At 35.3% G+C, this 25,743-nt stretch overlaps 10 protein-coding genes and 1 non-coding gene across 11 annotated transcripts; 7 read left to right on the top strand and 4 right to left on the bottom strand. All coding sequences in view use genetic code 12, as the record gives it.

Annotated features, from left to right (window-relative positions):
- Positions 1-63: 63 nt before the first annotated feature.
- Positions 64-633, top strand: CD36_17180 (endoplasmic reticulum transmembrane protein, putative; the record flags this gene model as incomplete). Its single annotated transcript, XM_002418151.1, has 1 exon — positions 64-633. One exon carries the CDS (start codon positions 64-66, stop codon positions 631-633), a length of 570 nt encoding a protein of 189 aa, XP_002418196.1.
- A 69-nt stretch (positions 634-702) lies between these two features.
- Positions 703-2,544, bottom strand: CD36_17170 (tRNA-dihydrouridine synthase, putative; the record flags this gene model as incomplete). The annotated part of the gene is made up of 1 exon (XM_002418150.1): positions 703-2,544. One exon carries the CDS (start codon positions 2,542-2,544, stop codon positions 703-705), a length of 1,842 nt encoding a protein of 613 aa, XP_002418195.1.
- A 188-nt stretch (positions 2,545-2,732) lies between these two features.
- On the top strand, positions 2,733-5,561 carry CD36_17160 (U3 snoRNP protein, putative; the record flags this gene model as incomplete). Its single annotated transcript, XM_002418149.1, has 1 exon — positions 2,733-5,561. The coding sequence occupies one exon, from the start codon at positions 2,733-2,735 to the stop codon at positions 5,559-5,561; it is 2,829 nt and encodes a 942-aa protein (XP_002418194.1).
- A 333-nt stretch (positions 5,562-5,894) lies between these two features.
- On the top strand, positions 5,895-9,005 carry CD36_17150 (Rab guanyl-nucleotide exchange factor, putative; the record flags this gene model as incomplete). The annotated part of the gene is made up of 1 exon (XM_002418148.1): positions 5,895-9,005. The coding sequence occupies one exon, from the start codon at positions 5,895-5,897 to the stop codon at positions 9,003-9,005; it is 3,111 nt and encodes a 1,036-aa protein (XP_002418193.1).
- Positions 9,006-9,269: 264 nt separating this feature from the next.
- On the bottom strand, positions 9,270-12,779 carry CD36_17140 (nucleolar RNA-associated proteins, putative; the record flags this gene model as incomplete). Its single annotated transcript, XM_002418147.1, has 1 exon — positions 9,270-12,779. The coding sequence occupies one exon, from the start codon at positions 12,777-12,779 to the stop codon at positions 9,270-9,272; it is 3,510 nt and encodes a 1,169-aa protein (XP_002418192.1).
- Positions 12,780-13,247: 468 nt separating this feature from the next.
- Positions 13,248-15,434, top strand: ERG7 (2,3-epoxysqualene-lanosterol cyclase, putative; the record flags this gene model as incomplete). The annotated part of the gene is made up of 1 exon (XM_002418146.1): positions 13,248-15,434. One exon carries the CDS (start codon positions 13,248-13,250, stop codon positions 15,432-15,434), a length of 2,187 nt encoding a protein of 728 aa, XP_002418191.1.
- Positions 15,435-15,689: 255 nt separating this feature from the next.
- On the bottom strand, positions 15,690-16,540 carry CD36_17120 (acetate transporter, putative; the record flags this gene model as incomplete). Its single annotated transcript, XM_002418145.1, has 2 exons — positions 15,690-16,124; positions 16,196-16,540. The coding sequence occupies 2 exons, from the start codon at positions 16,538-16,540 to the stop codon at positions 15,690-15,692; spliced, it is 780 nt and encodes a 259-aa protein (XP_002418190.1).
- Positions 16,541-17,576: 1,036 nt separating this feature from the next.
- tRNA-Val (AAC) lies at positions 17,577-17,650 on the top strand. Its single transcript has one exon. It is a non-coding gene; the product is annotated as a tRNA-Val (tRNA).
- Positions 17,651-17,775: 125 nt separating this feature from the next.
- Positions 17,776-21,819, bottom strand: CD36_17110 (cation-transporting ATPase, putative; the record flags this gene model as incomplete). Its single annotated transcript, XM_002418144.1, has 1 exon — positions 17,776-21,819. One exon carries the CDS (start codon positions 21,817-21,819, stop codon positions 17,776-17,778), a length of 4,044 nt encoding a protein of 1,347 aa, XP_002418189.1.
- Positions 21,820-22,309: 490 nt separating this feature from the next.
- CD36_17100 (TBP-associated factor, putative) lies at positions 22,310-24,061 on the top strand (the record flags this gene model as incomplete). The annotated part of the gene is made up of 1 exon (XM_002418143.1): positions 22,310-24,061. The coding sequence occupies one exon, from the start codon at positions 22,310-22,312 to the stop codon at positions 24,059-24,061; it is 1,752 nt and encodes a 583-aa protein (XP_002418188.1).
- Positions 24,062-24,515: 454 nt separating this feature from the next.
- Positions 24,516-25,478, top strand: CD36_17090 (5-phospho-ribosyl-1(alpha)-pyrophosphate synthetase, putative; the record flags this gene model as incomplete). Its single annotated transcript, XM_002418142.1, has 1 exon — positions 24,516-25,478. One exon carries the CDS (start codon positions 24,516-24,518, stop codon positions 25,476-25,478), a length of 963 nt encoding a protein of 320 aa, XP_002418187.1.
- Between the last annotated feature and the right edge of the window lie 265 nt (positions 25,479-25,743).

Below are 25,743 nucleotides of genomic sequence, written 5' to 3'. Positions count from 1 at the left end.
TTCTCGAAACTATTTTGATTTCATCATTGCCGTTTGTACACATCAATCGATTAACAATACATCATGGCTTTATATTATAATTTGGTATTTGGTTTATTGGTATTTGAAATGGTCTTTTTTGGGGTTCTTTCATTGCCATATCCTAGAAAAATTAGGAGATCAGTTTTAAGTACTGTATCAGCCCCTTTCAGAAATGAACAATTTCAAATTGCTATCAAATGTATTCTCGGGTTTGTGTTGGTGTTGTTTATCGATTCTGTCAATAGGGTTTATGCTGTCACATCAGAATTACATTCATCCACTGCCAGTCCTGGCTCAACTGCTGTTGTTGATCGTTCAGAAATTCAAGCAAGAAGATTCTATGCTCAAAGAAATATGTACCTTTGTGGGTTTACTTTGTTTTTGACTTTGATCTTGACAAGAACTTACTCCTTAGTTGCAGAATTAATTGCTACAAAAGATAAAGTGGATGATTTAAAGTCTACGGAAACAGTTGCTGAGGATTCCGCAACAGTTGCCAAATTAAAGAAAGAATTAGCTCAAAAAGATGAAGATTTGGAGATTTTGAAAAATCAAGCAAAAAGCTTATCTAGTGAATATGAAGATGTTTCAGAGTTGAAAGAAAGAAAATAAGTCGCCGAACTTCAAGTGTACATTTTTTTTTTTTGTGTATATGTGTGGTCTATATAGCTATTTGCAGTATTATTTATTTTCATAGGCGTTACTTTTATGTTTAGGAGTAAATTGAAAATCATCAGTTGCTTTCCCCAAGAACATTTCCGTAATCTTAATCCAGTCCTTGTAATCAGTAGAAGCAAGTAAAGTTTCCAAGTCGTTTCTACCAACCCATTTCGGTGGTCTCTCGTTCAACCTAGGGGGTAATCTCTCCATAATACCAACTGGGATATATCTGTGTGTGAAACTTAAAAATTCACACATGAATCTTCTTGATAACCCAACACCATACTCATCAGAACCCCAATGTTCAATTGCATATTTAGCAAATTTTCCTAAAATGTCTAATCTTTCACTAGCCGACTTGTCCAAATATTGCTGTGCTTCGACTTCTTCAAATATCCATGGTTTGATCAAGGCACCTCTAGCAACCATAACGGAATCTATTCCCTCGGTGTTCACGTGTTTATACCAATCTTCGTGAGAATACACATCACCATTACCAACGAAATAAACCGGATCTCTATCTCTAGCTTCTTTGTCCTCTTTTTGCTGTTCGTTCCAATTTTTGACTACGGTACCAACTTCGGCAATGTAATTCCAATCCGCTTCTTTGGAATAACGTTGTTGTCGAGAACGACCATGTAAAGTTATGGCAGCAGCATTTCCTTCATCCAATACTCTTGATACTAAGTTTACAGCAGTATTTTTCCCTTCTTTAATTCCGGTTCTTATCTTAACCGTGACGGGAATATCCCCAGATGATGCATTCATACCACTCAAAATACGCAATAACTTTGATGGTTGATCTAATAATGCAGATCCTTGTCCTTGTTTATACAACAAATCAATTGGACAACCACAGTTCAAATTCAATTCCGATACATGAGTTGTATTCCTATAGATAGCTTCAGCAGCTTTAGCAGCAGCCCAATGCTTAGAACTGGCAATTTGGACACCAAACCCTGGATATTCGCTTATGTGTGCCTTTGGTAACGCCCACTCAGGATTGTGTCCTTGGATCAAAGGAACCGAAAGTGCCATTTCAGAATACGTGACATCAGCTCCCAAGGTTTTCATTAAACGACGGTAAGGCAAATTACCAACTGTTGTTAATGGGGAAACAATTTTGGCATTACGCAAATGAAGCTTCTTTTTTTCGGAGATTGTGAAAGGTGCTTCTACATAACTAGCTTCATTGTCTTTACGTTCTTCCTTTTGCTTGGCTAAGTTTTCATCGTTTTGAATTCGAGAATCCAAGTACTTAATTACTGGCTGTGAAATCTTGAAAAAGTATTTCTTCTTTTGCATTTCCATTTTTTGATCTTTATCAATATGGTTGACCTCATAATTAGTAGTTTTAGCGATTTCGGTTTTCTCTAAATCTTTGATCAACTTGGAGGTTTCTGGGTTGTAATGTGACTTTAACCATCTACATTTTATCCCAGTTGGACAATAACCAAGAGCTTCAAAGACTGGACATATACCATCAATATCGTGTGGCTTGGATTCCAAATATGAAGCAATATCATGATGAAAGCGGCATTTATCTGAACCAACTTGACAAATCCTATCGTCTTCAGGATCAATCAAAGATGGACACAATTTTATAATATCTTTCTTTTGTTTCAAATCACGCTTGTGGTTTTGACCCTTTTGTTTTTTCTTATTTCTTGGTTTGGATTCTCCTTCTCTATTGCCACTTTCAGCTTCATCATCATCGTATTCAACAACGGTGAATGAAGATGTAGGTACCAAATACTCTGCTTTAATAGCTGCTATCCCCTTCACATAAGTTGAAGTGTTTGGCTTCTTGGATTCTGATCGAACTTCTGGTTCCTCTAATGTTCTTTTTTCTGGAACTATCATTATTGGTGTATAGAAAAGGAAACTGTCCTTGTATTAATTGCTAATCAATTACTATGCAAAGCACTAAAGAAAAAAAATATGAAAGATCATCGCGAAGGTTGAAAAAAAAAAAAAAAAAAAAATTTCGAAAATATAATACAAATTCATTTCAAGCGGACTACCTCATCTTCAACAATTTTTAGTCCACAATGACCGAAACTGTGATGGAGAAGAAAAGAAAGATTGAATCAAATTCATCAGGTATTGCAAAACAACCAAAAGCTTCAAAAATATTTAGTCCGTTCAGAGTTTTGGGTAATGTTACAGACTCAACTCCATTTGCAATGGGGACATTAGGTTCGACATTTTATGCTGTCACCTCTGTTGGGAGATCTTTCCAAATCTATGACTCGGCCACATTACATTTGTTATTTGTTTCCCAAACTCAAACTCCTTCAAAGATTACATGCTTGGCTGCACACCATCATTTTGTCTATGCATCGTATGGTGGCCGTATTGGTATTTTTAGACGTGGTAGATTAGAACATGAATTGATTTGTGAAGGCAATTCTACTGTCAACCATTTATTAGTGTTCGGGGAGTATCTTATTGCTACCACGATAGAAGGTGATATTTGCATATTCAAGAAAGCTGAAGGAAAGAAATTCCCAACTGAATTATACAGTACGATTAGAGTAATCAATTCTTTAATTGAAGGAGAAATTGTGGGATTGATTCACCCCCCTACATATTTAAATAAAGTGATTGTTGCTACAACTCAATCGGTTTTTGTTATAAATGTAAGAACCGGTAAATTATTATACAAATCCCGTGAATTGCAATTTGAAGGCGAAAAGATTTCGTCAATTGAAGCTGCTCCAGTTTTGGATGTAATTGCTGTTGGTACATTTAATGGGAATGTGTTTTTGTTCAACATTAAAAAGGGGAAAGTATTGGGCCAAAAAATCATTACTTCAGGAACTGAATCGTCATCAAAAGTTACCTCAATCTCATTTAGAACTGATGGAGCTCCTCATTTGGTTGCTGGCTTGAATAATGGGGATTTATATTTTTACGATTTGGATAAAAAATCACGTGTTCATGTTTTGAGAAATGCCCATAAAGAGACTCATGGAGGTGTTGCAAATGCCAAATTTTTGAATGGACAACCGATTGTTTTAACAAATGGTGGTGATAACCATTTGAAGGAATTTGTTTTTGATCCTAATTTAACGACTTCGAATTCGTCTATTGTTCCTCCTCCAAGGCATCTCAGATCCAGAGGTGGCCATTCTGCACCACCAGTGGCTATTGAATTTCCTCAAGAAGATAAAACCCATTTTTTGTTGAGTGCTTCTAGAGATAAAACATTTTGGACATTTTCATTGAGAAAAGATGCTCAAGCACAAGAAATGTCTCAAAGGTTGCAAAAATCCAAGGATGGGAAAAGACAAGCTGGACAAGTTGTTTCCATGAGAGAAAAGTTCCCGGAAATCATTTCTATTTCATCCTCTTATGCCAGAGAAGGTGATTGGGAAAATATCATAACCGCACACAAAGATGAAACCTTTGCCAGAACATGGGACTCAAGAAACAAAAGAGTGGGTAGACATTTGTTAAACACCATTGATGGCGGTATTGTGAAATCTGTATGTATTTCCCAGTGTGGTAATTTTGGGTTGGTTGGATCATCGCTGGGTGGTATTGGATCGTACAATCTTCAAAGTGGGTTATTGCGTAAAAAATATGTTTTACATAAGCAAGCTGTCACGGGTTTAGCAATTGATGGAATGAATAGAAAAATGGTCAGTTGCGGTTTGGATGGAATTATTGGATTCTATGATTTTGGGAAATCTGTCTATTTAGGAAAATTACAACTTGAAGCCCCTATAACTTCTATGATATATCATAAACTGTCTGATCTTGTTGCTTGTGCCTTGGATGATTTATCCATTGTTGTCATCGATGTGACCACGCAAAAGGTTATAAGAGTATTGTATGGCCATACCAACAGAATTTCAGGAATGGATTTCTCACCCGATGGAAGATGGATAGTTTCGGTTGCCTTGGACTCCACTTTGCGAACTTGGGACTTACCAACTGGAGGTTGCATTGATGGAGTGATTTTGCCTGTTGTGGCAACTGCAGTTAAATTTTCGCCCATTGGTGATATCTTGGCAACAACACATGTCTCGGGAAATGGTATATCCTTGTGGACTAATCGTGGCCAATTTAAACCTGTTTCTACCAGGCATGTAGAAGAAGAAGAGTTTTCAACAATTTTATTGCCAAATGCTTCTGGTGATGGTGGTTCCACAATGCTAGATGGGTTCTTGGATGAGGACACTAATGAAGACGGTACTATTAATGAGCTGTATACATCTACTTCTCAGATAGATAGATCTTTAATTACCTTCTCATCAGAGCCAAGATCTAAATTTAATACTTTATTGCATTTAGATACTATTAAACAACAAAGCAAACCGAAAGAGGCACCCAAAAAACCAGAAAATGCACCTTTTTTCTTACAATTGACTGGGCAAGCAGTTGGTGATAGGGCATCTGTTGCCGAAGGGAAAACTTTGGAACAACCAGACAGTGTTGTTGAAGAGAGCGGTAGCAAATTGCGCAAATTAGACACAAACGGTAACTATACATTTGAAAGTGAATTTACAAAACTATTGAGGGAAGCTGGGGAAAGTGGAAAATTTGAAAAATTCTTGACCTATTTACTTAATTTATCTCCTGCCGTATTAGACTTGGAAATAAGATCCCTTAATTCATTTGTTCCATTAATTGAAATGACAAGTTTTATTCAAGCCTTAAATGCTGGTTTAAAATCAAATGCAAATTATGAAATATGGGAAACCTTATATGCAATGTTTTTCAACATGCACGGTGATGTGATCCATCTGTTTGAAAATGAAACTAATCTCCATGAGGCCTTGGAAGAATACAGACAGTTGAATGATGAGAAAAATAACAAAATGGATTCGTTAGTGAAATACTGTGCTAGTATTGTAAGTTTTATCAGTTAAAGTAAAAACAATCAATTATATATTTCTTAGTGTGTATATCCACATAACTTAAATAAATGGTACTGTCAGGTCAGTGTTTTTATTCCAAATGGAATTGTAGGAAGCGTCGATACTGGCCGTTTTGAGAATTCTGGGGATTAAGGGTTAACAAATTGCCCATGCTACAGGTTTCATTGTTTGAGGAAACACTCGAAACTAAACCAGTCAAAAAAAAAAAAAAAAAAAAAAAAAAAAACAGAATCAGAAACAAATGTAAGAGAGCCAAACTAAAAACTAGAGTTCTACATTATCAGCATTGTACACTTTCTATCTGTATTATCAAAAAGAGATTTAATGGTAATGAATATAGATGTGATAGAACCTTTGGATAGAATAAGAATATCTTCAAATGAGATAAAGAGCAATAAGATAGCTGCCATTTACAAACACAGTGTGGACCAAGCGAGTGAGCAACAACAACTTTTTGTTGGATTGACCAATGGGGATTTACTAATATATAATGCTGTTAAAGACACATCTTTGGATGAATCTGGCCAAATATCATTGGCTGATACCAGAACAATACTGGTGTCAAGTGCTATTTCAATATCAACACACTCGTCATACCAGGATATCAAACGATTATTTCGTGGTCATGAGAATCGCAGCTACAAGCTAGCCAATTTGTTTAGTAATATAACTAAAGATGGGTCGAGTATCAACAAGATTGAATCTTTGCCTATATCCACTACAAAATTGATTATACTTATAACAACATTAACTTCACTCGAGATATTTGAAATTGTGGGGAGTCACATAAATCAGATATACCATGTCCCTGAGAGTAAGAATGCATTGAGTTTTTATGTACTCAATAATGACCGGAGATTGTTTTTTGTGGGAATTAAGAAAAAGTTAAGTGTATTTCAAATTGTTAACAAATCTAGAAACATATTTCAATTCAATAAATTAAAGGAAATAGTGATGAAGGACAAAATACGATCAATAGACAAGTTTGACGAGGATTCGATAATTATTGGACTCATAAATAACTATGTTATTTGCAACTTTGTTGACTTTAGTATATCTCCATTGGTAATTGAAAATAATGATAATATGCTTAGTCTGGGAACCTCTTTTGGTTACTTTGGCTTATCTTCCTCAGCTCCGCTGATGTGGACGATACAAATAAGTGATGATTACTTTTTGTTGGTAAAGGATACGCAAATTGTTAAAATTGATAGACGGAATGGTCCCGGCATGATTTTGTCATCGATTAAATTATCTGGAATCCCCACTGAAGTTTTATTTATATATCCGATTTATTTATTTGTTGTCTATCCTAAGAAGATAGAAATTGTGGATGTTACAAGTGGAGATTTGATTCAAAAATTGGGTCATAGTATTAATTCTAGCCATTCTAGTGTTATTTTAACCAACTCAGTGATCAGTATAGGTTCTGGAACTGACATATTACAATTCAGTATCTTACCATTCCAAGCACAAATAGATCAGTTTTTGAGTATATCTGGGAAGGGGACACTTGGGAATATCAGGGATCCTCGCAATGACTTGAAGTTTGTTGGAATTGAAAAGGCAATAACTTTAGTTTCCAATATTGATGAGGCTAATTCTTTGTTCAATGACGCGAAAAACAAATTGATGAAATTAAGGTATTTGTATTCTTTAAAGGCAACTTTGTTATTTGAATCTTACTCAAAGTATCATGAGGCTTTGGTAGATATATCTTCAGAATGGCTAGTTTCTTTCACTGATGTATTAAGCTTGTTCCCAACATTTGTTAATGGTCAACTAAGATCAAGGGGCGTAACCAGCGACGGAAATGGAAATGAAAATAAAAAGAACTCGTCTTTAAATGTAATTAAGCGCATTACAGTTGAAGAACTCGAACTTAATAACTATTCAGAATCAGAATATGATACCGATAACACGTCAAAAAAAGCTATGGCGCTGAAGCAATCACATGGACAGTCAGTAAAAGCTCAGAATATCAGGAAATTCATTAAGGCTGTAAATAACTTGATAATATATCTTACTGATCAACGAAGAATTTTGTCAACCTTCATGGACAAAGATGTTTTGGCTTGGAAAAATATTGAAATTAACCCAAGTGATATTTATCCTGAATTTGATGGAAACTTAGAGACGGTGGCCACTGTGATTGATACTTCCTTATTCTTGTGTTATTTTTATTGCAAGCCGATGTTGTTGGGTCCTTTATTAAGATTACCCAATAATTATTGTGATTCCAAGGTAGTCAATGAATGCTTATTGAGCAATATTCATAACCATGTTCAGCAACGCAACTCCAAGCAACCTAATTTTATTAAGGAGTTGCTTGATTTTTATTATGCAAGGAGCTTGCATGAAGAGGCCTTGGAAATGTTGTACAACTTGGCTCATGATGAAGGTACAATCGAGCACTCAAACGAAGAAGACAACAAGTTTGACGATTTTATAAAGGGGCCCGATTTAACAATCCAATATTTACGGAAATTGACGGACGAAAACTTGTATTTAGTATTGAAATATTCCAGTTGGGTGATTGACCAAGATAAAAATGCTGCTCGTTTAGTATTCATGAATGATTCGTATGAATGCGAAAGCTATGATAACACCAAAGTATTACAATTTTTATGTAAAAAAGATCAAGATTTGGGAATCATGTATTTAGAGTGGTTACTTTTCGCTAGTGATATTTCTGAAAGTTTGAAAAAATCGAAATTGTACCTGCAACTTGAAACAAAGTTATGCTTATTGTATTTGAAACAGTTGAAGAGCGGGAAAAATCAAAACGATTATTACAACAAATTGCAAAACATTTTGAAAACATCACAGACTTTTGAACCATGGCTGATTTTGAAGGAAATGCCCACTACTCAAGATAAATATTTAAGATTGACTATTTATATATATAAGAAGCTAGGGGAGCATGAAAAGTCAATTGACGTTTTATTTAACCAATTAAATGATTTGGATGCTGCCATGGAGTACTGCCTTGAGATATATAATCGACATCAGAGCTCAGCTTTGGGATCGGGTTTATTTTACAAACTATTAGAGGATTTGTTGATGAATTATCATGAAAACTGTGAACTAATTGTCAGATTATTATCTGAACACGGTACTAAGATTCCAATTTTAAAGACATTATCTGTGCTACCCAGGTCGTTTCCCATGCATAAGCTAAAGACATTTTTCACAATAGAAATTAACAACACCAATGAAAACGTCAAGGATAGCCATTTAGTGTCACAATTGTACAAGGTGGGGTCGACCAATCTACAATATAAAGTAATGACACTTCAGAATGAAGGGTATAAAATTGGTTCGAGTAAGCAACCTTGCGCAATATGTAACAAACGATTGGGATACAGTGTTTTCACAGTAACTAAAGACCATGAAGTTGTTCATTATGGCTGTGCTCAAAATCGAAAAAAGTAGATATAGGCAAACCTCTTAGTTTGATTAAATGTATATCTTAGCATATTAGACGTTCTTAAAAGCTTCATATTTACAGTTTTATATTATTACAAATATTAAATAATTGTTACTATTCTATAACTTGAGTATGTAGCAGATAAAAAACCAAAATCTGGAAAAAAACTGAAGCAAAAAAATAAAGGGAAAACAAAGCAACAGCACACTCAAACATTATAGTAATCTTTTATGGGTGTGTGGTAGTTGTTTTGTAAGATTTCCTCAACTTTATTTACGTTTATCGAATGCTGTTATTAAATCTCCACCAAGTAACTCAATCTCATCATAAATGGAACTGGTGTTGATTATAACTTCATCTCCTTTATCTTCAAAAGGTTTAACGTTAATGCCCAAATTGACTCGAAATTTCTTTTTGGTCAAGTTAGTGGGAACAAAAATACCACCAATGACGTTTTCGTTGTTCTTGCATAAACCTGTAAACTTTTTGTTTGAAAATATGATAGCATTACCAAATTTTTTATTTAATTCATCGACATAACCTTGAACCAAATCGTATTTTGTAGTTATATCATCGGGGAATGAAGTTAACGGTTGAATTAAGTTTTTAAATGTGTTGGGCGGTAAAATACCTGAAGACGTGGTAATGTTGTTTGCCTTGACTTTAATAGTAAAGTCATAATCTTGTAATGCAGGAGTGAATATTAAATCCAAGTTGGTTTCAGTAATGCCTTCTTTTCTGAGCAACTGGATAGCAGCACGGGATAATGCAGTCAACCTGGTGGAAATTGGTAAAGTTAAATTATGAGACCATAATATTCCAGAAGGGTCATCTTTGGATCCAATAAAATACTGTGTTTTAATTCCTGATGGGTCGGTCTTTCTGATTTTTTCAAAATTTTGCTCAATGATTCTATGTGCCTGTATGGTTAATTTGTCACTTAATTTGACATCATCATCTGCCGAACTTTTAACCAAGTCGAGAACTAATGGGTCTTCTTTCCAATTCCAGTTAGCTAAGAAATTCAAAATTTGCAAGAAACCGTTTTCAACTGAGTGGGGAATCGAATACGGGGCCGGATCCACAAATGGTTTCAAAGCAATTAGCTCCACCAATTCTTCACTAAAATGTTGCAATAGCAACTGAGAATCCAACCACTGTTTGAAAAGTCTGACAGTTGGTGAATAAAAGTGAAAATGTTGTGCGAGGTGTGTTACGGATCGGGTGTGCTTAACTGAGCCCATATATTTTTCATTAAATTTCAAATAAACGTCTTGTACTAACGCTTTTTGTTTGTCTGCATTAGACACAGCTCTCAAGTACAACAATTCGTCACGTTCTGTAAAAGCCCTGATTCTAAACCCATAACCTTCTGGAGTTAGTATGTTCAACAAAGTTATATTTTCGTTGAAAGGCACCGATTCATCTTTGGTAATGAATGAATTATATTCTGTCTCAGCTAATTCCTCGCAGATTTTTAATAAAAACGCAGACTTTGTTTTCTCTAGTGCGCTTAGTTCATCTGGCCATCTTGTTGAAGTCTCAAATTGTAATACACAATCGTTCCAGAAATCTGGGTTGGATGCTGCAAATGGCACTGGCTGTAATACCGAGGTGTATCTTAACCCAGATGATGCAGGCAAAACTGTTTTCACACTAAGTGGGAGCTCTAAATTTGTCAAGACTTTACTCAAATTTTCAAATGAATTTCTCAAAGCAGTAAAACTGCCTAAAGATGTGACAACTTGATTTGTCGCTGAGGGCAATAATGGAACTGGTAACTTTTTATCGAAATAACAGATCAGACTTGCTAGATGTTGTGATATTTCCGATTGCAAGTGAGTATCTAAAGCATATTTGATAATGTTCATCACCACTGGCTCTTGATCTTTAATGTTCCAAACAACACAATGCTGGATAGACCCATCTTTGAATCTTCTCAACGATGCCTTGTTCCCCCAAAATGATCTGAATTTTATACCAGCATCCTTATCTTCATTATTAGGACCTTTCGTTACTAGTTTATCACATTCTTCTGGGTTTAGCTGCAATCCAATAACAAAGGTTGAGCTTGCATGTGATGGCTTTCTCTTGTGGATGGCAAATGTATTTGAAGGGTGTTCATTTCTAATAACAATCAGTTGTGTTCTTTCTCCTAATGCTTTGTTTAAAATTGCAAATAGTCTGCTCTTGAAGTAGTTCTCAAAAGTAATGTAAGCGATCTTTTCCAACGGGCCAAAAGAATCGTATAACTCTTCGGGTGCTGATAACTTGAATACGATATCGTATCTCATTGGATCAAAGTCAGATTTTTGAAGCAAAATGGCATCAAATCTATCTTTTACAACGTCGTTCAATAATTCCAAAGTCTGTTGTGCTTGTAATTGAAGACTCTTGTAAGAGCTTTTGTTCATTTTCCATAATATGTTTAATTTGGTGTTTTTATCAAATATGGTGGGAACATTAAATCCATCTGATTTATATTTCGATACAATATTTTCTCCAATTAATGATGAAAGTGATAAATAGCCCTCATTTAGATCCATTGTTGCCAAGTATTTGATTGTACCTTTGAATAATTGATATGAGGAAAATCCATGTAACAATATCTTGTTACCATTTAATCCACCTCCATTTAACAACGCGCTCATCAAGATTGCAAACTCAAAATGACCAAACCCTCCATTATTGAGAGACGAATTAAACCCTCTTTGTTGTAACCAAAGCTTTCCCAATACACATGCATCTTTGAATGCATCGGCTGATTTCTTGGTAGTGTATAAATACTTCAAATAATAATCATACGATGTCTGTGATAATACACTAGAATTATACAATGGTGTAGGTGGCAAGGTTTCTGTGTCCGATTGCACACGAATACAGTTTTTATCGGGAAGTAATTTTTTCGAATCAAAAACACCAAACGGGAATGCTACTATTAAATTAATAGCAATTTTTGTCTTAGTAAAAGTCAAATCTTCCGGATTTTCAGTTTGAATACTCTCTATTTTTAATACTGGGTTCAATACGTCGTCATTGAAAAAATGATAGGACACCTTGATTGGTAAATTATTTTTTTTTGACAAATGGATTAAGCTCTCACCCAAGTACGCCAAATAAAATGACTTTTTGTATAATGCTCTATAATTTAAATAATCTTTTGGTTGAAACAATTCTTTCGGCATGGTTAGGGCGACTTCAATGCTTTGTCCATGTGGTTGGTTGATGGCGGTTTTTAATCCATACGACCCAACCAAAGAAAGATCTTCCAGTGGCAAGTAAGAAAATTTGTAGTTGACTTTTGTTGGTTTGGGATCTGGAAATGGGATGACTAGTTTCTTGGGATTAAAATGTTGTTCTGCTTGTTGTAAAGTTAGATCTTCCACTGGTGGCACCTGTTTAATCAAATCATGCAAACGGTGCAATACTTTGTCAATTGTTTCTTCGTGAGCTTTCTTGACTTTCACTTCTTTCATTAGTTCGTCAATTTGAAGTTTAAATATATTAGACTTGAATAATTCAGCTGTCTCTCTAGCTACTTGGACATCCTGTGCAGAAAGCTGCTTTTTTTGTTTCTTGTTAGGTGGTTGTTCCTCTTTCTCTTCCTCTCCTTCGTCTTCACTTGCACTGTCATCACCGCTCCCTTGTGCTTTGTCTTCCACATGTTTTGCACGGCCGTTACTATGTTCTTCTATTTGTTCCTCTCGATCGGAGAACGATTTGAATTCATCTTCTTCAATGGTAGAAATATCATTTTCCTCTAACTTCCGTTTTGCCATGTTTTATCTAAGTATAGTAGAATGTCCTTTACTATGCCAGTTGTCCTTTTTCAAGCAAAAACCAAAAAAGAAAAAAAAAAGAAAAAGAAAAAACTAATTGATAGTTGAGTGGATAATTCTTGTTGTTGGAATTGAAACGGACAATATGTTTATCTTCACAAGTTAACCCGTTCAGTAAAGACAGAAGAGAAGAAGAGAAAAAAAAAAAAAAAAAATTTGTATGAAGAAGATGAGTTTAATTTTGAGTGATGTGTGCACGACTTTACAAATATTTAATCGATGCTAATTGTATGCAGGATTCACGTGAATGAAAAAGTCCACGACACAAAAAAAAAAAGAATTTGGTTGTTCTACCCGATCGTTTAAAATCTGTCTAACATCAAATCAAAAACATCATTTTTTTTTGTTTTGTAGTGTTACCAGCAGTAGTTGTTTTTTCCCCAATTAAACACCTTGGAGCACCGACTAATGTATTATTCAGAGGAAATTGGTCTTCCTAGAACTGATATTTCAAGATGGAGGTTACGAACTGATGATCTTGGTAGAGAAACATGGCACTATCTATCACAATCTGAATGTGAAAACGAACCACAATCAACATTTGTTCAATGGTTATTGGGGTCACCAGATTTCCCATCTCCATCATCGTCAGATAGTCACACTCCAGGCGAGGCAGCAAAAAAGGGTGCTGACTTTTTGAAACTATTGCAATTGGATAATGGCATCTTCCCCTGCCAGTACAAGGGCCCAATGTTTATGACTATTGGCTATGTCGCTGCTAACTACTATAGCAAGACTGCGATCCCTGAACCGTATAGAATTGAAATGATACGTTATATTGTTAACACTGCCCATCCAGTCGATGGTGGTTGGGGACTTCACTCGGTAGATAAATCTACTTGTTTTGGAACAACCATGAACTACGTATGTCTTCGGTTATTAGGAATGGAAAAGGATCATCCAGTTTTGGTTAAGGCAAGAAAAACATTACACCGTTTGGGCGGTGCCATCAAGAATCCACATTGGGGTAAAGCCTGGCTTTCTATTTTGAATTTATATGAATGGGAGGGTGTAAATCCAGCTCCGCCAGAACTATGGCGATTACCTTACTGGTTGCCCATCCATCCTGCAAAATGGTGGGTGCATACAAGGGCTATTTATTTGCCGTTGGGATATGCTTCTGCAAACAAAGTTCAATGCGAACTTGATCCTCTTTTACAAGAAATCAGAAATGAGATTTACGTTCCAAGCCAATTACCTTATGAGTCAATCAAATTTGGTAACCAAAGAAATAATGTTTGTGGTGTTGATTTGTATTACCCACATACAAGAATTCTCGATTTTGCAAATTCTGTATTGAGCAAATGGGAAGCTGTTAGACCAAAGTGGTTGTTGAATTGGGTTAACACCAAAGTTTATGACTTGATTGTGAAGGAGTATCAGAATACAGAGTACTTGTGTATTGCTCCTGTGAGTTTTGCCTTTAATATGGTTGTGACCTGCCATTATGAAGGTTCTGAATCAGAGAACTTTAAAAAACTCCAAAGCAGAATGAATGATGTTTTGTTTCATGGACCTCAGGGGATGACTGTTATGGGGACTAATGGTGTACAAGTTTGGGATGCTGCTTTTATGGTGCAGTACTTTTTCATGACGGGCCTCGTTGACGACCCGAAGTATCACGATATGATTAGAAAGAGTTATCTATTTTTAGTGAGATCCCAATTTACAGAAAACTGTGTCGAGGGAAGTTTCAGAGATAGACGTAAAGGTGCTTGGCCATTTAGTACAAGGGAGCAAGGGTACACTGTAAGTGACTGTACTGCAGAAGCAATGAAAGCTATCATCATGGTCAGAAATCATGAAAGTTTTGCTGACCTCAGAGACGAAATAAAAGATGAAAACTTGTTTGACGCCGTTGAAGTTTTGTTGCAGATTCAAAATGTGGGAGAATGGGAATATGGTTCATTCTCAACATATGAAGGTATAAAAGCCCCTTTGTTACTAGAGAAATTGAATCCTGCTGAGGTCTTTAATAATATTATGGTAGAATACCCATACGTGGAATGTACTGACTCTTCAGTTTTGGGGCTTACTTACTTTGCAAAATATTACCCTGACTATAAGTCGGAATTGATTCAGAAAACTATTTCGTCAGCCATTCAATATATTATTGATTCACAAGATAACATTGATGGTTCTTGGTATGGATGTTGGGGAATCTGCTATACTTATGCTTCGATGTTTGCATTGGAAGCTTTGCATACAGTTGGTCTTGATTATGAATCCTCTTCGGCTGTGAAAAAAGGGTGTGATTTTCTTATTTCAAAACAACTTCCAGATGGTGGATGGTCAGAATCTATGAAAGGCTGTGAAACACACTCGTATGTTAATGGTGAAAATTCCCTTGTTGTTCAATCTGCATGGGCTTTAATAGGGTTGATATTGGGAAACTATCCGGATGAAGAGCCAATCAAGAAGGGGATTCAATTTTTGATGAAACGACAATTACTGACCGGTGAATGGAAATATGAAGATATTGAAGGTGTATTTAATCACAGTTGTGCAATAGAGTATCCTTCATATAGATTTTTATTTCCAATTAAGGCGTTGGGTTTATATAAAAACAAGTATGGAGATAAAGTATTAGTTTAAATAGTCGTGCATTATGTCGAGAAAAGGAAAAAAAAAAATTAATGTTGCAAAAAATTTAATGCGGGTTTTGTTTTTTATTCCAAATTTCTCTACCAAATCTTCTCAAAAAAAAAAACCTACTTGTAAACGTAATAAGAGTAGTCCCCAAAATTATATATTAAGCACATAACACAATAGTCAATGGTTGTAAGTGTTAAGAGAAGTAGAAAAAGTAGAAAAATAATAGAAAACCAAATCAGTACTTACCAAGTTGCACTATTTGTTCTGTTTTGCCTCACTTCCTGGCAATGGAATCACAGGAATTGTGAAGTATGAATTTTGTTTAGTTGCCAATAAGGCGACAGTTTCATAAAGTGCGGCAACAACTGCAACTACACCAAAAGCTCCAGCAGCCTTTGCTAATGCAACTGAGCCAACAAAATAAGATGCAGACAACAACGAAAAAAGTGCTGTAAGACAAAGGAAAAACACACTTAATATAACCGTACTCTTGATGGTAAGCAATGTAAAGATAAAGCTAAGAATTGCCCAAGAAATCAAATAAAATGCCAAAGCACTGGAAAGCTGAGTCATATCTTTTTGATAGGCTGCTAGAATACCAAAAGTGGGAATGTTTATCGCAGCAAACGATAACCAGAATGCTCCGTACGATGTCAATGCCGTAAAAACTAATGTAACTCGGTTAGTAACCTAATATATTTTGTAACTTGTTGGCCAAATTTTATTGTATACATACTCAACGTATCTCCAGAAAAGAATACCCAAATACCAGCGATTGTTTGAACTACGCCACCATAGAAGGTAGCCAATGAAACAGCAACATTGATGGTTTTAATACCGCGAGCTTGCAATAAGTACAAACTTAACACTAAAGTAGTCACGGCAAAGGCGCTCAACCCTAATGGAGTTGAGGTTGCAAATTTGCTACTCAGTGATTGAGAATTTTGTGCAAGGACCGCCATAATCTCATGTCTGTAGTACTTTTTGTGTCCTAAAATAACAAACTCACCACCGTCACCACTAACCTCAACTTTGGTAACGTTGTTACAGTTGGGGCTACCGACAGAATCAACGTCTTTAGAATCGGCTGTAGATGCAGATACCATTATTTATTATTTGAATGTATTATTCGTTTTGAGTATTCCTCTTGAAAATAGAATATTCAAATCCTACTGAACACCAAACCTATTTATAACTGAACTGAAAGGTACTCTTGCTTACAATGTAGAACTAAATTAAATTTGATGCATCATTAAGCAGTTCTCAATTTTAACTAGAATATAGGTTTAAAATCAGGTAAGATATTATTAGAGATAGCAGTTTCTTGTCATTGTAATTAAAGCAATATTATAACAAACACTGCGTGAATATTTTAACTCTAATTGAAAAAGTTGGTTTGCAAAGATGATATTCACAACTTCTCAAATTAAGCCGTACAACTGGTAGCTTGAATAAGAGAAACCAGGCCCCAATAAAATAAAATAAGACCATTGGCGCCACTGCCAAGAGAACCAATATGTGGATTAATGCAAAAAAAAAAACCAAAAACAGAAGGTCTCCAGGATCTAAGATCATCCCATTATTGATAAAATGAGGGGTTATTTAATTAGAAAATGACTGAACTAAATAACAAAATACTCCAAAAACTGAGAATACGCAAATTATGTATTTGAAGCCAAAGGTTCATCAGATATACAACCTTCTCATTCAAGATCTAAGATATATGAATTTACGAACCACTTCAACAAGCCATGCCATAAAAAAGAACCATATTCTCTACCTAGTTTGATAGAGTTTTAGTAATTGAAAAATTTACAAGTGATAAGATGAATATATTTTACTATTTTACAAGAATTATTTATAATAAACATTCGCTAGAATAAGAGTTATTCATATACCCCACTAATATATTATAACTCATGACAATAAAATCGACTCTCTGTTTTCCACTACTCAGAATCTAACGAATGAATCGGAAAAATAAAAAAAAAAAAAAAACTTAAGATGCTCAGAAGATGCATTAACAAACATGATATCACATAAACTGTTTCATAGATTACACACAATTATAATAGATAGGGCAGATTGTTGTAATAGATAAAATGGGTATCACAAAGTGCAATTATTTTCTACCAACAAGTTGGTTCCGTGGTCTAGTTGGTTATGGCATATGCTTAACACGCATAACGTCCCCAGTTCGATCCTGGGCGGAATCATTTTTTTGTTTTTCCTTTTTTTATAATAGTTTCTCAAATGATTGATTATAAATAATCATGTACATTTATTTATTCTATTTTTAGTTGTTACAATGTATATATTTAAATAAGTTTACCAAGAGGATTCATACGCTTTGAAGCTGGTTAAATTCCTTTTTCAAGTTCTTGAATATTTTCTTACTCTTGCCAATCTTCAGTCTTTGGAACACTCTTTTATACACCTTAGCCAAAGATGGGAACCAGCGTTCTTCTCCAATCATCATGCAAGAAAGGTTAATAATGGAAAATATGATGATGTACCAATAGAACCATCCATGTAAATTGGTTAGTTGCATAAAATCTCCTAATGATGAGTTTCCATCGATAAGGAATAAACAAGCAGACAAAAATGTGGCCACAACCAAATTGATCATAAATGGGTAATTTCTCACCATTGGCTCACGATATGGTGGTCCTTGTGATAACACCACAGCTATCAAAATGTACTGGAAGTTTGAAAACAAAAACAAAACAGTGTTGTCTGAAGATTTTACTGCATCGTCAGATCCTGGAATTGGCTTGATATACCATGGTTCTTTTCTCACCCAAGACCATAATAACACTTGGAATAGCAATATAACGATAATATGACAAACCAACGGTATTAAGATTTTTGGAGATACCAAGTTTGCAGTGGGTCGTTTTAAAACAATTTTTGCGTATGGTTTTGACCATGACATGAATATAGCCAATGGCAAAATCAAAAACAAATCAATATATAAAAATTGGAAATCACCCAAATTGGTACCAGTTTTGTAAAGAATGGTAACAGTAACAAACTGAATTGCGGAATACAATGACATATACTTGAAACAAGAAAAGCTAGTAACCAAACTGGATCTACCTTCCCTAATCACATCTAAAACACACGATATTTCAAAAACCCGAGACGTAAATGGTGCTGCCACCGACGCTTCTGCTTCTGAAAGAGAAATCCCAACATCTGCTGCTTTTAATGCCCCACAGTCATTTGCACCATCTCCACAAAATCCAACCGTATAATCTATTCTTTGCAATTGCTCCACTAATTCATGCTTTTCATCAGGAGACATTCTTGCAAAAATGTCACAGTTCATGAGGATATTTTGAATAACACCAATATTCTTAACCTCAGTGAGCAAGAATCTAAATATATCCCCCGTAATGGCTAACTTATAATTATTATCTTGTCTAATATCTATTGGTTTTATTGTAATAGGGTCTAATTTGTTTTCCGGATCATTGACTTCTTGCCAAGAGATATACCTTTCTTCGTTCTTCTCATCTAGTACTGGAATATAAATATGCTCAATAGATGGTGGAATTAGACCACATTCTCTTGAAACACTAATAGCGGTCAAGATATTATCCCCAGTACACATAATGGTCCGAATCTCAGCTTCTTTCAAAGTTTTAAGAGTACTTGTAGTACTTTTCTTTAGTTTGTTTTCAAAAATAATGAATCCAGCAAACATCAAGTCTGATTCGGCGTTATCTCTATCAACGTCTGTAGAGGTGATCTGTTTGTAGGCACAAGCTATGACTCTGAATCCAGAATGGGTATAATGGTGTAGCAACTCTTCAAAATTTGTAGGTAAAGAATCTTGCTGACAAATGTCCAACATTACTTCCGGAGCACCTTTCGTGAATATATAATGTTTATGGTTGTGAGAAGCCACTACTGACATTCTTCTTAAGGGAGCTAAAAATTCAAATTCCTTGATCACTTCATAACTATCATTGCCCTTGAATACAACCGGATTAGTGGTTTTTGAATCCTCTCTATAATTCCATCTCGTAAACTCAAACATCTTGACATCTAATGGATCACCTAAAAGCTCATTGTCAATGTATCGTAAGGAATGGCACGTGGTCAAACATCCAAGTAAGAATTTCCCATTATTTGTGTCGTGATCATTAGCACGAACTGTCTTTAAATTATCAATATCTTCAACCAATTCTTCAAATACAATTTCTTTTCTCCCCTGAGCATTATTAGCCAAATGAAGACCCAATACATCTAATCCATCTTCCGTTAATGTACCAGTCTTGTCAAAACAAAACACATCAATTTTACCACCAATGTTAACTCTAGTAGGAGCGATACAAAATATTTGTAGCTTTTTCAATCTTGAAATGGCAAAAGTGGTGCCAATAGTCAATGTAGCAGGTAATGCTGGAGGGACAACAATAGTGATAATATCTAAAGCTCGTAAGATCATTACTTTTTTGTCAATACCTAATTTGATAAAGTTATAAGTGGAATAGGTGAATCCAATTGCAGCAATAAGAGTCATAAACCCAATGTATTTGAAAGAATCTTCGTAAAACTTGAATCCAGTTGGTTTAGGGAAAAGCATTGAACGTACCAATGATCCTTTTGTAGTGCTGAAACCAGTTTTCACAACCATTGCTGTAACTGGTTCATCATTGGCAGACTTCATTTTCAACAAACGAGTTCCATTATATAAGAAAGATTTGGACAAGATTGGATCAACAAAGTTTTCTGGCAATAACTTAACTGTTTCTCTTGTAGCACTTATTTTGGAGACAGGGACACTTTCCCCGGTCAACATTGATTCGTTAACAACGCACTCTCCATTAACAAGAAGGGCATCACAGGGGATGACATTTAAGGATGGATCAACCTCAAATAAATCACCAGGGACTAATTCATTAGAATCAATTTGTTTCCAGAACCCGTTTCGCCATACTCTGACTTCACAATTAAACTTGGAAATTTCTTGTAAACGTTTCATGGTTGATTTTGTTTCGATCAATGAATTTATTATAGAAATCATCGAAATGAGAAATATACATGTTGCATAATAGTAATAATCATCTGCAAGCCATAAGAAAATTGAAAACACTTGAAAAATATAAAATGGGTGCAACACTTCATCTGTCAATAATTGCAACACTGATTTCTCTTCAATTTCAATAGTGTTTCTGCCAAATATCTCTTGTCTTTGATCTTGAACAGAATGTGATACCCCATCTTTGAGATTTTTGACATTTAACAAACGTGTGTCGAACCAATTTGAGTTGGTCTTGAACATATCCTCCATTGGATTATAGAAAAATTTAATATATCTATAGACAAATGATTGTATATGAGGAACAACGGGATCTTTTTCAAAATCATATTGGTCATCTGTAACAACAAGGAAATTGGAAAGTCTCTCATTGAATCGTTGCTTTTCAACGTGGGCAATTTGCAATTCACCAAATTCGTTTTCAATAACACACCAGTCCGCCTTACCCAAAGGACATCTAGTACCCATCAAATTGATTCGATAACGAGGAAGCCATCTTAATATTAAATAGGCAATCCCCAAAGTACTAATACAAAGAAAGTAATATATTGTTGTTTTCCACCATCGATCAGCATAGCCTGCGATACCAATAACTAAATCCTCTTCTGCAAGATAGTATCTTTGATAATCCAATTTTGTAGGAAACTGTTTGTAAAAATCTTCATATTGATCGTCTTCAACTATGCTATTTTCTTCGTCTGAGCTCGATTTACTGCTTGACCCAGAATCACGTCTATTACGATTCTCCAAATCAACAGAACCATAGTCAGGGACATCGGGTGACTGATATCTAAAATTAACGCCATCCTGCTGATAAAATGCCGTTCCTCGTTGTTCTTCTCCTCCTTCTTCTTCTTCAGCCACAGCTTCCTCTAGGTATTGTTCGTCTTCATCGAGATACTTATCGATCGAGTAGTCCCAGTCAGTATTGTAATCCACAGGGTCTTCGGGGTTCTCTAAAGTTGAACCACCTTGAGCATGTTCAATTTCGTCCGGCGAGAAAAACCTAAAATTGGCCTGAGTGTCGATAGAATTTCTCGAAGCGTTTGATCTGACTCGTTGCAAGTCGCTGTCGTTTTCATCAGCACTAAGCAAAGGCGATGTTTCTCGGGATACTCGTGAAACTCTTCTCCCACCAAAGCTATGTGGATAATGCAATGAGGTAATTGACGATGGAATGATTTCAGATGCAGCTCCCGAGTACATTTCATAATTATTGTCATCAAGTAGGAGATTGGCTGAAGAACTTGTTGAAGCAACTGAATTATGTCTTGATCTAGATCTTCTTCTGTCTATTGAAGAAGACCTGCGGCTAGTCACCAGATTTCTGACCATTTTCTAAGCACAAATATTACCCAATCTTGGAACCAATATATGAAGAACACAGAAGTAATAAAGTATTCAAATATTCCAGTGTTGTTTGAAAAATAGAAAAAATTTTTTTCTTTTCTAGTTTGCTATGGAGATAAGGTGGTTTATAATCAGTGCTACAAATGGAGCGCAACAAATGAGTTGTGAACTAAACACATAGTAAAGTCAAGTATTCTGCAGACTACAGATTGCAATTGTAAAAAAAAGGACTGATTAATAATAAAATTTAATTAAAAATGTTTGAATGAGGTCATTACATGGTTTTAATGATTGAATGTGGTTGTTCTGGTATTATTTGTTTGTTTGCTACTGCTCACTTTGGGTAACAACTGTCATAAAAAGCTAATACAGAGAGAAAAGTGGTAAAGGAAGAGAAAGCTAAAAAAAAAAAAAAAAATTATCAAAACAAAACAATTCATAAATACCGTTTTCTAGGCCATTCTACAAAGCAATCATGGCTCTCAAATTAAAGATAAAGATGCCATCATCTAGTGCATCCAACTCTCCCCAGCCAGCACCAGCACCAACACCTCGACCAGACTCACATTCACCAGAACATCAACCAAAACTACCAAAACTCAAAATCAAAGCACCGTCCATGACTCCCGTGTCATCAACCACAGACTCTTCTATGACTTTGAAACGACCTCAAAATGAACAATCAGATGGCGAAAAGCCCAAGAAACTTAAATTGAGTTTATCCAAGACTAAAGAAAATGGCCGTCCCAAAGGCTTACCACGGGTAAGAGTTAAACCTACCCGAGTTCCTGGAGAAGGGTATGATTCTGAAGCACCTGATTTAGAAGACGATCCTTTAATTGAACAAGGTATAATAATACGTTTTTTAAATGATTCGAATCTTGATTTCGTACATAATGCAGTGGACTCTGGCGATTTGACAGGGCTAAATGTGAAATGGGTCACCAAAGAGAAAGCTATAGTCAATGTTAACAGTACTCTTTATTCAGCAAGATTAGTTGATTTACCTACTGTGACTGAAATATTTAAAACAGTCGACAGAAAGAATGTTTTCAAAACATTGGATATCTGTCAGATTTTGTTAGTTTTACATGTCGTTGATCCAGCTAAATTAAACATAGATACAGATTTTGAAGTTCCAGAAGAATTTCTTTTCAATCATCCTTTTTATAAATATGTGAAAAACAACGAAATTAAAAAGAAGCGAATAGTACTCAAAGATGGATTATTACAGCCATTCCAGGATGTGTATCGACGGTTTCATCCAACTAAAGTGGACCATAGAGTGATCTTGGACATAGAATCTAAGGTTGATGAGTTGATTAAACTTGATAATGAAGCAGATGAGAGCCATTTTGAATTGTTGGACAGTAAAACAGCACAACAATCACGATTTGCTGCCAGTGCTACGCCATCAGCAGTCAACTCACCAACAGCAATGAAAATGGACGGACCTGAAGTTGAACCTGAAAGATTCAATAATGCACAAGACCATGGAAATGCAGAACATGATGACGAAGATGAAGATGAAGATGAAGACGAAGAGGGCGAAGAAGATGATTTACAAGATGATGACATGGAACTTCATTTGGAACAAGAATTGGAGAAAGCTTTGGATGGGGAATTGTCTGAGAGTGAAGTTACAATCCCAACACTGATGGCAGGTATATTACGAAATGATGTGGGTAATGGAATATCTATGACTAATGGAGAACAATCCGAGGAAATCGAAGGAGAGGAACAAGAAGAAGAGGAGGACGAGGAAGAAGAGGAGGACGAGGAAGAGGAAGAGGAAGACGGTGAAGATGAAGAAGAAGAGGAGGAAGAAAACGAGGAAGGAGATAGTGAATCTGGAAAACAACATGTCAAATTATTAGAGGAAGAAATCTCTGAACTTGAAAAGGCGGTTGCACATCACCAAAAGAACTTATCCACGGCTTCTAGTAAAATGTTACGAATGAAGTTCCAAAATACATACACATCATTAAAAGCTTCTTTGGATCTGAAAAAACGTGATTTAGCAAAATTATTGGATGAACAAGAACAACAGGAAGAACACACACAACTGAAAACAACAGTAGATGAAAAATCACAAGAAGCAGCCGGAGACGCAGATGCAGAAGATGAAGATATTGATCAAGGTGATGAAATTAATGAGGAGAATGACAATAATGGTGATCTGGACATTGGTGAAGAAAATGTTGATGACCTTGATGATTTGTTTTAAATAGTTTAAAATGTAATATGTAATAGTAATCGACAACTAACAAAATACTGCATATGGTAAACACTCAGTGATGGTGTGCCTGTGCGCGTGTGTGTGGGGGGAAAGAATGAATGAAGGAAGAAAATAATAGGTTGAAAAAACAGGAGAAGGAAAACAAAAAAAAGAGAATGAGAGAACTAACAATTTAATCAATCCCATCTCACAAATTTTTTTTTTTTTTTTGCTTCCCTCCTTTTCCTCTTTTCTCTTATGATTTTGTAGAATGGCGTGAAAGAGTCCCATTTAAACCATTATATATCTCTGATATTAACAATTCCAACTCATTATCAACCATCCTTATTGCTCGTTGGAGTTTTTTTTTTTTTTTTAAATATCCATTGAACTTTTTCTCAATTACATTTTTATTTTTCAAATTCTTTGTTTTATCATTTAGTTACCTCCGCCTCCTCCCCACATGTCTACCAATTCCATAAAATTATTAGTAAGTGATGTGCATAGAAGTTTAGCTGAACTTGTATCCAAACGATTAGGGTTACGTCTTACTCCTAGTGAATTGAAAAGAGAATCGACTGGTGAGGTACAATTTTCGATTGGAGAATCAGTCCGTGATGAAGACATATTTATCATTTGTCAAATTGGTTCTGGTGAAGTTAATGATAGAGTTTTTGAGTTGATGATTATGATTAATGCTTGTAAGACGGCGAGCGCTAGAAGAATCACTGTGATTTTGCCTAATTTCCCTTATGCTAGACAAGATAGAAAAGATAAATCAAGAGCACCAATTACAGCTAAATTGATGGCAGATATGTTAACTACTGCTGGTTGTGACCATGTTATTACCATGGACTTACATGCTTCACAAATCCAAGGATTTTTCGACGTTCCAGTAGATAACTTGTACGCCGAACCTAGTGTTGTTAGATACATCAAGGAAACTATTGATTATAGTGAAGCTATAATCATATCCCCTGATGCAGGTGGTGCCAAGAGAGCTGCTGGGTTGGCCGATAGACTTGATTTAAATTTTGCCTTAATCCATAAAGAAAGAGCTAGAGCCAATGAAGTATCTCGAATGGTGTTAGTTGGTGATGTCACTGATAAGATTTGTGTGATTGTTGATGATATGGCAGATACCTGTGGTACTTTAGCTAAAGCTGCCGAAGTTTTGTTAGATAATAATGCTAAAGATGTCATTGCCATTGTAACTCATGGTATATTATCCGGGAATGCAATTAAAAACATCAATAATTCGAAATTGAAAAAAGTTGTGTGCACCAACACTGTTCCGTTCGAAGACAAATTGAAACTTTGTCCTAAATTGGATACAATTGATATTTCTGCAGTTATTGCTGAATCTATCAGAAGACTACACAATGGTGAGAGTATTTCTTATTTATTTAAGAATGCTCCTTTGTAAATGATTTATTTGAGAGTAATTAGTTTGTATTCTGCGAAATAGTAGTTGAATTGGATTTTTGTAATCGAGAAACAGAAAAAGCAATGTAAATGTAAAATATACAAAGTATATCTTTTTCTAAAACTATTTTGATCTATTAGCAAAACATGTTTCAGTAGTTAGTTTTCCAGTTGTTGAAAGATTAGCAATTCAAAGTATTGTGATGAGTACCTTCAAGATTCAATCCATAGGAATGTCAACCCTTCTCTTTTTTTTTTTTCCCTCC

This window comes from Candida dubliniensis, chromosome 2, assembly GCF_000026945.1.
Source record: "Candida dubliniensis CD36 chromosome 2, complete sequence".
Taxonomy (NCBI): Eukaryota; Fungi; Ascomycota; class Pichiomycetes; order Serinales; family Debaryomycetaceae; genus Candida; species Candida dubliniensis.
Note: the sequence above shows the minus strand (reverse complement) of the source record. Positions and strands in the feature narration are given on the sequence as shown.